General features: G+C 39.8%; 1 protein-coding gene across 1 annotated transcript; it reads left to right on the top strand.

Annotated features, from left to right (window-relative positions):
* The first annotated feature begins 3,116 nt into the window (after positions 1 to 3,116).
* LOC134716855 (putative deoxyribonuclease TATDN2) lies at positions 3,117 to 4,463 on the top strand. Its single transcript, XM_063579866.1, has one exon. The coding sequence runs from the start codon at positions 3,117 to 3,119 to the stop codon at positions 4,461 to 4,463; it is 1,347 nt and encodes a 448-aa protein (XP_063435936.1).
* The last annotated feature ends 8,567 nt before the right edge of the window (positions 4,464 to 13,030 follow it).

A 13,030-nucleotide genomic window follows, 5' to 3' on the forward strand; every position in this document is an offset into this window, starting at 1 on the left:
TATCACAGGGCCTTTATAAAAGACTATACTAATATAGCCTTACCCCTTCAAGCCTTAACTGGAAAACGCCCCTATTTCTGGGGAAACGAGCAACAACAGTCTTTCGATAGACTCAGGGAAGCCATATGGTGTCAGCCCCTGTTCTGTCATTACCCAATGCCACTGATCCCTTTATCTTAGACACGGATGCTTCCGGCAAGGCTATTGGGGCAGAATTATTGCAGGTCCAGGGGGGACAGGAACGGGCCACGTCCTATGCTAGCTTTACCCTAACCCCAGAACAGCAGAAATATTGTACTACCCGAAAGGAGCTGTTAGCAATTGTCAGGTTCACCAGGCTATTCAGACATTACTTGCTTGGGCGGAGGTTTACGGTTCGAACAGATCATAGTAGCCTCACTTGGTTAACGAATTTCAAGGAACCCCAGGGACAATTAGCCCGGTGGCTGGAAGAAATCAGTCAGTTTGATATGGAAATCAAACACCGGCCAGGGGCTAAACATCCTAATGCAGACGCTTTGTCTCGATTGCCTCAATATGGACCGTGTCCCGAGTTTCAAGTAGACAAGGTTCTAGCAAATTTGCCCTGTGGGGGATGTACCTACTGTGCCCGAGCTCAACAAAATTGGGGACAGTTCACAGAAAATGTTGATGATACCATACCCTTGGAAAAGAGACCCTATGGTAGTACACAACCCAAAGACACACGAGAACCAGTGGTGCAAATATCCCGGGTGTCTGTGTCAAAGAGGGAGGACGAATTAGCCATATGGTCAGAGGGGGAGGGTGACATCTGGGTGCAGGAAGTAGGAGGGGACCTAGGGGTTAACTTGGGATACAGTCAGGAAGAGTTAAAAGAAAACCAAAGTAAGGACCCTGACTTAAAATGGGTGGTTCAATGGAGGAAAACAAAAGGGGAACCCTCTGAGGAGGAAATCTTCCTTAGCGGTCCCGCCCCCAAGTACTACTGGTTAAATCGGGAATTATTTGTCCTTAGTGGGGATAATATACTGTACAGGAAGGGGGTGAAAGGAGAGGCAGATAGGGTGGTCATTCCCCAAGTATCAAGGAAGGAACTCATGGAGTTGTGTCACGATATTCCTGCAGCAGGCCACCAAGGGGGGACCGAACCTACCAAAGGATCAAGCCAAGGTATTATTGGAGAGGGATGAAGAAAGAGATTGAACAGTATGTAGCAAGTTGTGCTTTGTGTAGCCAAAACAAAAAGGCTACTCGCCCAAACCGTCATCCTATGGTGAAACATCACGCCGGGGCACCAATGGAAAGGGTTCATCTAGATTTTGTGGGGCCCCTCCCAAAAACAGAACGAGGAAATGAACATATCCTCATGATGATCGATCAGTTTACCAAATGGGTGGAATGTGTCCCTCTCCCCGCCCAGGGCGCAGAACTAACAGCCCGTACGGCAGTGAATGAGTTCGTCTCCCGTTTCGGGAGTCCCTTTCAGGTATTCACTGATCAGGGGAGGAACTTTGAATCCCATCTGTTTAAAGCCATGTGTGACCTGCTTCAAATACACAAAAGTAGAACCACCCCATACCGCCCCTCCTCCAATGGTCAAGTAGAGCGTTGCAATCGAACGCTGATGGCTTCAGTGCGGTGCTTTGTGGGAAAAAATCAAAAGTCCTGGGATCTATTCCTTCCGCAATTAGCTGGTGCGTTCCGTGCTTCAGTCAGTAGAAGCACCGGGTTTACTCCTAATCATCTCATGTTGGGAAGGGAAGTCAATCAACCTGCTGAGTTGATGTTCAGGGGGCCACAGGGGGAGGAAATTCAGGATAGAGAAAAATATGTTTCAGACTTAGAGGAGGCCATCCAAGGGGCACACGAGCTGGCCAGGGCCAATCTAAAAACGGCACAAGAACGCCTCAAAAGGGATTACGATCTCAAGGTGGTAGTCAAAAGGTTTAAGGTGGGGGATCTAGTGTATCAATTGGACACGGCCACCATCAAGGGAAAATGTCGGAAACTGACACCATCTTGGAAGGGCCCTGGGGTGGTGGTGGAAAGTCTCACTCCATATCTTTACAGGGTCAAAATGAAAACAGCAATGGTGGTGGCCCATCATGACAGGATTAAGTTGTGTAAAGATAGGGAGGTCCCAAATTGGTGTAAGAAACTACAAGCCCAAGTTTTAAGTAGAAATTGGAAGGCAATAGAGGAGTTGGAACCCAAGGGAAAAAGGGGTAAAAACATTTATTGCTCATGCCGGGGACCAGATGATGGGGGTATCATGATTAGATGTGACGAGTGCAGGGAATGGTTCCATGGACGATGCGTGGACATCACTCCTGAGGAGGCGGACAGAATGGACGCCTATCAGTGTCCTGGATGTTCGGTCTCCACAGGGGTGCACGTGTCCAGGATCTCCCTGCACTCTAAGGTAAATCTATTTCAGATGAATAACCAGAACAATATGGACACAAAAGGGGATGGAAGCCAGCCACCTTCTCCAGAGCAGGCCTCCGTCACAGAGGTGACGGAGGAACTGGTGGTTTGTGTGTCGGAGGAGGAGCTGAAGCAGCTGGACCCTGAGGTCCAGGGGAGCCCAGGGGCTGCCTTTGAGGTATGTGGGGGGTCCGAAGGGGGGTCTGAAGGGGTTGAGGGGAAGGGGGAGGTGAAGAAGACCAAGAAGAAGAGGAAGTCGAGGAGCAACAAGAAGAGCAGAGCTGCCAAGAAGAAGGCCACGGCAGCAACCTCACCTCTCCTGACAACCTCACCTCAGGGGGTGGCTCAGGGTCAGGAGGTGTGTCGGGGCCAGTCTGGCTCCCCAGCTTCCGGTGAGGTGGCAACACCTCACTATGGAGTTCAGGGTGAAGCAGTTGGTACTGGACTGTCTTGTCCAGTTTCTGGCTGTGAAACCCGGGGACCAGGCCTGAAGGGCACATTCTCGCGGAGCACGTGGCCGAGGTGTTCCGTGACCTGGTAGCCTCCGACCCAGGGTTAGCCCGGGTGCGTCTCACATCGCTGAGCACACTCTTCAGGGCCCGGGGGGGGGGGGGGGGGCTGCTGTTGGGGACCCCATCCATTGGGTGATAAGCCAGCTGGAGACTGTGGGGCTGACTCCAGAGGACTTGACCGCTGAGTGGGGAGCCATGGCAGCAGTGTGCCAATTGGCGCGGTGGGAGGTTCCGCGAACCTTTACGCTGTCGCCAATAAACTCACCTGCAGTCCTTATGCATTGGAGGGCGCAGGTGGAGTTGATGGCTTTACTACAGGAACATCAGCGTCAGGCCTTTCGGGGGAAGGTTAACCTAAGCTCCAGTGAGCCGTCCCAGGCGAGCTCCTCTAGTGAGCAGGGGAGTCCACCAGCCAAGGCAGGAGTTTTTAGCAGGCTGGGGGTTCCGGTTTGCACACAGGGGACTCCCAGGCCCATGGGGCAGGTTGGGGCGTTCAGTTCCACGGGGCCCTCTCCCAGGTCCATTCCCTCCCTCATGTCCCTCCCCACCCGGCCTGTACCCTCCCTCATGTCTCTTCCACGTCCTAGTCCCAGCAGGTCACTTCCGAGTCTAGGGTCAAGAGGCTCATCCTCATCTGTGGGGGCACAGGGATCAAAGTACCCGGGGAATCCCTCAGGGAGTAGGGGAGTGGAGTCTCAATTGTGCAGGGATCTTCCGGAGGCATTTGACAGCCATATGCATCTGGATAGGTCCCTGACCAAGATGGGGCTGCCTCCTCGGACATCTCTGGGTGATTTCCTAAGGGTGCGGTTGGACCCTGTCCCTGTGGATCCAGTCAAGCTGGCTGGAGGGGTTGCAGTTTTCTGCGACCCGAAGACTTGGCCCAGTGTGCCTTTGAGGCTGGAGCCAGGGTGGGTTGGAGCAGTGGGAATCCACCCAAAGAGTGCTGGACAGTTTGAGGACGCCGTTCAGCACCGGTTCCACCAACTGGTGTCGCACCCAAGTGTGTCCGCCCTTGGAGAGGTGGGAGTGGATTTCACTGTGGAGGAAAAGCTACACGCCCGGCAGATATCGACCTTGCGATGGGCACTCCAGTCCTGCCGCTTTGACCAGCCTGTGGTCTTGCACATTCGGGGTGGCAGACTGGATAGGGTTCACGCCCGAGCCCATCGCGAGGTCTTAGAGGTTCTGAAGAGTGTGGTAGTTAATCCGCTACAGCTAATTCATCTCCACTGTTTCCAGGGGGGGATTGCTCAGGTGCGGGAGTGGCAGGACTCATACCGCAACGCTTACTTCGGGTTTGGTATGGGTGTCAGGTCCTTTAACTCTGAGCAGAAGGAGGCCTTGAGGTCGGTGCCCCCATACAGGATTCTCTTGGAGAGTGATGCCCCTTACTTCCCCCCACCGAATGCACGGCATGGCCACCCTCATTACCTTTATGAGGTGGCAAAGGTGGTGGGGACAGTGAGGGCAGACTCACCGAGGGAAATTGTACGGGTGGCCCACCTCAATGGTAGCCGTCTGTACGGAGTTAACCCGTAGGTGGTCAACTCCCAACATGTACATAGCAACAGAAAGGCCCGTTGGCCAGTTACAATTGTTAGATAAATTAGTTATAGCCAGTTGGCTTCCAGTAAATGAATTTACAGCCCGTTGGCTCCTAAATTAACCATAGTTATAGCCAGTTGGCTCTTAGTAATGAATTTGAGGGCCCGTTGGCCAAAAGGGAAGGATGTATATATGCGTAATCCTGGGGTGTGTGTCATGGGGATCCCGAGGGTGAGGGGAATGGGGGGTGACCAACTGTAGTTCAGTCTCCATAGGGCATGGTTGGGGGCGGGTCTACTGTGTTTCTGATCCTGTTTTTGGTATATTCCCTACTGATTTCCCTAGCATGATCTTTTGTTTTTACCCGGGGGTTACTCCTTTTGTACAAAGTTGGGGGGAGTGTAGTACCTCAGGGTCATTGGTGGTGCTCCACATTGGAGGCAGATCCGGAAGACGAGAGAGCCTCGTTTCGGATCTGCCGGCAGTCGAAAACTAGAGCCAGAATAACCCACAATTGCTGATCTAGCCGACCCAGAGATAATCAGAGATAACCGTCGTAGTTTTACTTGCAAGTAACCACGGTAAGTTTAGAGAAACTTACATTCTGCTCTGTCTTGTTTTATCCCTTTTCATTGTTAGTTCATTTATATATATTGATACCATGGTGTCCTGATGAATAATCTGTCATAACAAATTAAGATTGTTAAGCCATAAAGATGAAATATATTTGTCTTGTTAAAACAATATTTTATAAATAATTTCCTTGCGATCAAGAGGTTGAGCAAATAGCCTGTAGTGAATGACTTTAAAATGGGTGTCTGAAGTGATTTGTTTTCAATAATTTATTGCCATAAACTTTTGGTGTTTAGGGAGTAGTCTAACTGGAGCTCAAACAAACATTTGAATCGAATAAAATATTTTTGGACGAACAAATGTTAAATGTGCATAACGTATAAAAATTCCACATTATAATTTTTTAAAGAGAGAAGATGAAAAAAAAAAACATCATCATTGTGAAAATAATTAATAGAAATGTCCACAGAACACCAAAACTGCATGACCATCTGGAGAACCATCAAAACCCGGTGGTGATCTCGTATGCTCTGGACGTATTAACATTATATCCTGATTCAATAGTGACATACATCCTGTTGCTCATAATAAGCAAAACACAGAACATTAAGTTACCATGTCCTTCCTGGAGCTACAGAATTTACGCAATATTGGCACATTTTCTGTAGTGAACAAGATGGAAATATTTCTCACTAGAAAAGAACTTATAGCAATACTTGAAAATAAATGGTTTTTCTATCACCCTAAAGTATATTTACTCGGCCAAGATCTTATCACTCATTTTGAAACTTGCAAACAATTTAATCTTCATGGATACGTTTTAACGGAATCGTCGCAATCTGAGTATGACAAGGATTCTGAGATTCGGAGTATAGTTTTATTGTGTAAATCTGTTTTTAAAACAATGCATTTAGAAAATGCAATAATTTGCAACGATATCATCAGAATGCAAAATTGTGTAGATAAAATAACTGATGACCAACACGACTTTTGATATTATGTACCCCTGTCAAATGTTAACATTTTCTCTGTGTAAGATAATTGAAGTAAAAATTAAACTTCTGTATCAAAATGTGAATTATTTACTTTGCATGCGTTTGAATGTCCCCTCAGTATTATCTTTGTTCTCTCTTTTACACTGATGTGTGTGAAGATTTGTGCTGTTCAATATGTCCGTCGTTTTGTGCTGATAATATATTTGTCGATTCGTGACAATTGAATAATAATGTTTTGACCATTACAAAATTACAAAAAAGACCAACTCATTCGTTCCTACATCCACCGATATCAGAGTGAACGACGGCTTTGAAACATATCTGCAGATTTGGTATTTGAGCTGGTTTAAAGTTACTGCTGGCGAGCCAAGGAACTTGTCAGTAGATATAATGTGATATTTATATATACCTTTCATGAAAAATAATACCCAAACACATCTCCTTTTATTCGTAAAGAATAACAAATCTTGGAAGTTTACCGAAATGCATCTATTTTAAAGATTTAAAAAAGGGTATCTCTTACAGAAAATGTATGTTCTTACCTGAACATCGCAAATAACAAAGGTTCTTTTGTATTTATAGTAATCAAGTAATAAATTTAAAGGCATATTTACATAATTATAATGAAACAGTAAACATGCAGTTGTTGCAGTTAAAAGTGGAATGTCAATTAGAAAAGCATCAATACGCTATGATGTCCCCATGTCAAGTTTAAACGACAGAACAACTGGGAAGAAACCAATAGCACTAGAATTTGGTAGAAAACCAACCAAACCAATTGAAATTGAAGACAGAATGGTGGAAGTAGTCAGAAAAAGGCTTTGGAATAACAAAGAGACAGATGTTGGCACCAAGAATGCTGAATGCAACTGTTGTTGGTAACTGCTTCAAGGAACTGCAAACAGTAACAAAAGAAATTTCCCCTACATCAATCTGGAATATGGATGAAACTGGGATCAATCTCGAATATCAGCCTGCTGGAGTATTAGCGCGGAGGGTGCCCGGTCGTGTAGGGAATACGCGGGAAAATATAACCCTCCTTCAATGTGTCAATGCCGCAGGGGAAAAAATTCCAACATGTTGGACCAAACTGTCGTTGAAAATGTAGGTGAATACATACACACGCATATAATTAAAGAAAGTAGCAAAAAGTAGAAAGAATATACTGTAAATGTCGAAAGTCGACCACTGACTTTTCATTGATCTGAATGCCAGACAAAATAAATATTTACACATCCTTGCTGCCACTTAGGTTATAAATACCAAATATATGATACATAGGAAGTCAGTTAATATTGAAATTGTAAAATTAACAATATCAAAACATTGTATAGATTAATGCCTGTTGCGACGTATGTTTTTATTGTTGATCAAGACGTCAAATAATAGACACAATTTCGTGAAGTAAGTTATATCAGTAGATGGGAAGAATTGACTATTAAATGTATATTACTCTTCTGATCAAATATATGCCATAATGAGATCGTGCATGATATATAAGATTGATCACATATCATTGAAAACTACCGTAGTGATCGTTGTTTTCTATAGTTATTAATAAACGTTTTTTTCTTCTTGATAAAACAGATAGAACAAACACGTTTTCTCTAAAATAATATTTTAAACTATCAAACATGTGAGGTATTGCATACGCCATTATTGTGTTATCATTGTCTGGGTATACCAAGACTCGGTCCGTTTAAAAATTACTTTTAATGCGGACAAGGCCTATTTCCATGGTAAAATTGATATTTGTACAAAACTTTTGTTTGGAAAGAGTGTTGGCCATTGTTATATTATAGTTCCTTCCTGTGTGTATTACATTTTAACGTTGTGTCGTTTGTTTTCTCTTATTTTTAGTGTATATTCACATTGCGATAAGACGTGTTACGGTACTTGTCTATCCCAAATTCATGTATTTGGTTTTGATGTTATATTTGTTATTCTCGTGGGATTTTGTCTGATGCTCGGTCCGTTTCTGTGTGTGTTAAAACCATTTTAGTGTTATGTCATTGTTCTCCTCTTATATTTAATGCGTTTCCCTCGTTTTTTGTCCATGGATTTATGAGTTTTGAACAGCGGTATACTACTGTTGCCTTTATTTATTCATGTCAAAAGTATAATTACAAAATTACTGAACTCCGAGGAATATATTCAAAATGGAAAGTCTCTATTCAAATGGCAAAATCAAAAGCTCAAACACATCAAACTAATAGGTAACAACTATCATATTCCTGACTTGGTACAGGCGTTTTCTCTTAAGAAACAACATCGGGTTTTATAGCTAGCTTAATTTCTTACTTGTATGACAGTCGCATAATATTCCATTATATTGACAACGATGTGTGAACAAAACAAACAGACATAATAGGTAAAAATGTAAAAAAGGGATACAGCAGTCAACATTGTGTTATAATCTTATATATAATATATTCTTTACAAAAAATTGAAGAAAAAAAAAAATATGGTAGGTTGCATTTTTTTTTATCAATCGAGCATTTGAAAAAAATTCCAATTCCGTTTCTTTACCATACTGTCAGATTAGTGTATTTAGAAGGCCTGTTTCAAAGCAACATTATTTATTTCTCAGTGCTAAGTAAAGGTGGAACTTCCCCGTCCATCTTGGCGGTCGACCCAGTGTCAGTTTGTAAATACTTCCTTTTTAGTTTGTTAGCCTAAATTACGTTTTCCTATTCTAATATTTTTTGTATAATATCTGAAAAAATGAAAATGACACTTTATTCTTAGTGCATTCGCAGGATTTTTATGTATTTACCATCATCAGGAATGCTCAATCCTAAACATCAGAAAGTAGTTGACGTCTATGTAAATGTAGTCTTGCTGATCATTTTTGCAAAGTTTCACTCCACCCACATTCAGAACATATCATTTTGCAAGGATGATAAGTCCTTCGTGGTTTCAATGAACAGAACATGACGTTATACATCAAATCGGAGTACTTGTTTTGTTTTACATTGGGTACCTAAGCTTCACAAAATTCTGTACAAACAACAGTATATTCCCGATTCATCTGAATAACCGACAAAAGAATTGCCAGAAGATGGACTTACCCGGCCACGTCCACTTTTATTTTTTGTCTATCTGATGAGTGAAGCCTTTTTCAACTGATTTTTATAGTTCGTGTCTTATGTTGTACTGTTATAAAACTGTCCCAGGTTAGGGGGGAGTTGGGATCCCGCTAACATGTTTAACCCCGCCACATTATTGATGTATGTGCCTGTCCCAAGTCAGGAGCCTGTAATTCAGTGGTTGTCGTTTGTTTATGTGTTACATATTTGTTTTTCGTTCATTTTTTTACATAAATAAGGCCGTTAGTTTTCTTGTTTGAATTGTTTTACATTGTCTTATCTGTTTTATCGGGGTCTTTTATAGCTGACTATGCGGCACGGGCTTTTCTCATTGTTGAAGGCCGTACGGTGAACTATAGTTGTTAATGTTTGTGTCATTTTGGTCTCTTGTGGATAGTTGTCTCATTGGCAATCATACCACATCTTCTTTTTTATATTTGTCTGCAGTGATAATAATATACAAACTTCAGGTGCATACCAGATATACATGTCCCAACTCATTCTGTTTTCAAGAGCTTGAAGCTGCTGCTCAGACTTTATAAAATGTTACAAGTGTCTGAGAAGAATTTAATGAACTAGGGTCATATCAAAGAACATCTCGTCCTTTTTCATAAAAGGTCAACGGGAGATACCAAGGCCTTGTTGATAAATAATACACGATGATCTTGACATATTGATACTAGGTGTTGATGTTGTTCAACATCTTAATTATTGTGTTCTTTTATTTGTCTTTGTAAATTATTACTTTTATTGTTTAATCTATTTTGTTGATATCCTTTTGACGAAGCTCGGTACATCACTTTATTGTGCTATGGTAAATCTTTGTACTTCGTATTTGTTGATGTGCATTGACTGTGTGCCTTATTGCTTTAACCGGGCATTTGGGTTTTTACTGTAAATTCAAAGGGCATGACTGTTTTTTTTCCATCACATTACTGTTTAACTTTACTTTTAATGCATGAACAGTTATTTTTTTCTGTTTCTAATGGTGACCTGTCGTGTTCATGAATGATTGGAATTTCACCAGTTAAGGACAATTTTGGCCAATTTCCCTACAGTAAACCGGTTCAATCTAAAATCAGACTTTAATATATTCATCAATAGTACAGGTTGATACGAAACGTAGTAATTTTGTATACGATTTCATCATTTCTTAATATGTTATAAAATGTTCATAATTATAGAATCTTCAAATTGTATAAAATAATCAAAAAGGTTGGATTATGCAGTTTAACTAAGATAATCAACTGGCACTTTGGTTGTCATATATATAGGTGTTTCCCTTGCACAGATTCAATTTGCAGCTTCTTTTTTTTTTAAATAGTTTGTCCATTTATCTTTTTCATTTGGTGTTCTAATGGCAACTCCTACGGAACTGGTCTGGTGAGCAATAATTTGTCAAATTTCTACATTTTTGGTTTGTTACTGCCATGATTACCGTTTCGGAGCACCTGATTGCATTAATTTTGGTAGTGGTCAGAGTTGTGCTTATGTGAATTCGTGTCTTTTCGTCGTTTTATAGATGTTCATTTTAACCTGATGTAATCTTTTTTTCTTTGACTTTTGACTGAGTTTAAATGTCCTCTTCATCATTTTATTATTTTCTTGAAGTTTAATTTAGATTAAAAATGTGATAAACTAAACATAAACTGAAAAAAACACAACATCAAGGTTACCGCAAGGTAATGGATTTATTCTGTCGACATGGTTTTTGACACAACTTTTTGGATTTTGACTCCTCAATGCTCTTCAACCATGTACTTGTTTGGCTTTATAAATACATAATAATTTGCTACTCATCAGAACAGTAGTACAGAGTTTTTGTTATTCAAAGTACAATACTTGCGATTTGTCATAATTGTGACGTCGCGATTGTGATAATGATTGAAATTATAAATGAAATAAATCATGAAAAAATATAAGTTGATTACTAGTATGTAATGAAGAGTTTTAAAATTAAACAAATGTCAATCTTTGCTTATTCGAATATATGGCGTTGTTGTGTATTTCTGTTCCAAATAAATCTCTTCCGAACTGATTATTATAGATGCGTATAGTTCCTACATGGTTCAAGTCCCACGTAAAAAGTAAAATCACAAAAATACTGAACTCCAAGTAAAATTCAATAAGGAAGGTCCTTAATCAAATGACAAATCAAAGGATAAAACACATCAAACGATTGGACAACAACTGTCATATTCCTGACTTGGTACAGGCATTTTCAAATGTAGAAAATGGAGGATTGAACCTGGTTTTAAAGCGCTTAACCTCTCACTTGTACAACTGTCAAAATTTGATTACTATTGTAGCGGTTATGTGTCACTTTTCAACTGTATCTTCCTCAATATTTGTAAAATTATGGTAACTTGATTGAAACACCAATATTAGGTACAATGAGTCGAAAAATGTAAAGAATTTAATTTAAATTGTACACGACCAGTTTAGAAACATTGATGTTTTCATTCACCAAATTAAGGTCTATGAATTGAGACAAATACAATGGTATGAGCCGAAATTATAAGAAATTTAATATGATATTTTGGAATGGAAAGTTTTTACGACAGAATACACAGACGATAAAATACATAAGTATTGCCCAATTTCATGTATGCGTAATATTTTTCCCATTTTAAACCGGTTTCTTGGAATCTCCTTTTTAATATTGAAATGCAATGCATATTGTTAATTCTTCCTGAAACCATGCCATATGACAATTTATTGCATAATCATACTGAACTTGTTCCTTGTGAAATTGAAATACTGTCGAAAAGCGGTCATATATTTAAAATTACATTGTTTTGCTTCAATTAACCAGCTTTGCTTAAGTAAGATTGACATGTCCAATTTGATACGTTAACACGTCCAAGTACATTTATAATTATTATATCGCAGATTTTTTGGAATATTCTCTTAATATTGAAATGTAATGTTGTAAGCTAAAGTTAGTATTCTATGAAAGAAACGACCGTTTATATTGTCCTAGTTGTTTTCACATTAAATTTCATTTTGTGAGTGTAATAACTTTTGAGATATACTATTTGATTATTTTAAAGTATACGCAACATATATGTTCCTGTCTGACCAGTCGATTTTAAATACATTATCACAAATAGGTTTATTTGACAATAAAGAGTATTATTGTAAATATGAATGTTCTAATAATGTTTATTATTCATACAAACTTTATAAGGACGAGACTGTATGCATGTTTTAAATTATATACAGATTTCTCGATATCTTTTTTATAATACTGAAAATGAAATACATATTTTGAACTGTTCGTTCTTTCTGAAACTTGAGAAGATTTGTAGTGTCAATTGTTTGTTTAATTTGATATACCGATAAACTTTTCCTTATGAAACTGAAATAATATTGTAATATATAAGTCTTATCCGAAATTTAATTTCGTAATTTTGTTTCTGTTGAAATAGTCAATTCCATATTTTTTTTAAATTTTATTGTGCAATTGTAAAACTTGAATAATAAGTTTTATATACAATTGTAAAACTTGAATAATAAGTTTTATATACTGCATATTTGTATAAAACACTTTAAGAAAGTGTGGGCGGCAACTCGTGTAGATATGGATAAATGCTTTTGTGCAACTAGTTGAAAGGATTTATTGATATAAAATAAAATTGGTAATCTCCTAAAACAAACACTCTCGTTCACATTAATTTTTTTCAAGTACATGTTATTCTGATTTATATACAGGAATTAAATTTTTCGATTGTCATTCTTGTTCAAAGTTATTTGAAATGTACTGTTCTATTTACATAACATGTCAATGATAATAAAGATTCGGAAGGGCGTGATTTTACAAATATTAAACGGACCTCAGGTTGAGAGTTTAATCCTTCGTTATCACACCAGCAGAACTATGTGTATTCTGATGAATTCTTTA

Source organism: Mytilus trossulus, chromosome 4 (genome assembly GCF_036588685.1).
Source record: "Mytilus trossulus isolate FHL-02 chromosome 4, PNRI_Mtr1.1.1.hap1, whole genome shotgun sequence".
Lineage (NCBI taxonomy): Eukaryota > Metazoa > Mollusca > Bivalvia > Mytilida > Mytilidae > Mytilus > Mytilus trossulus.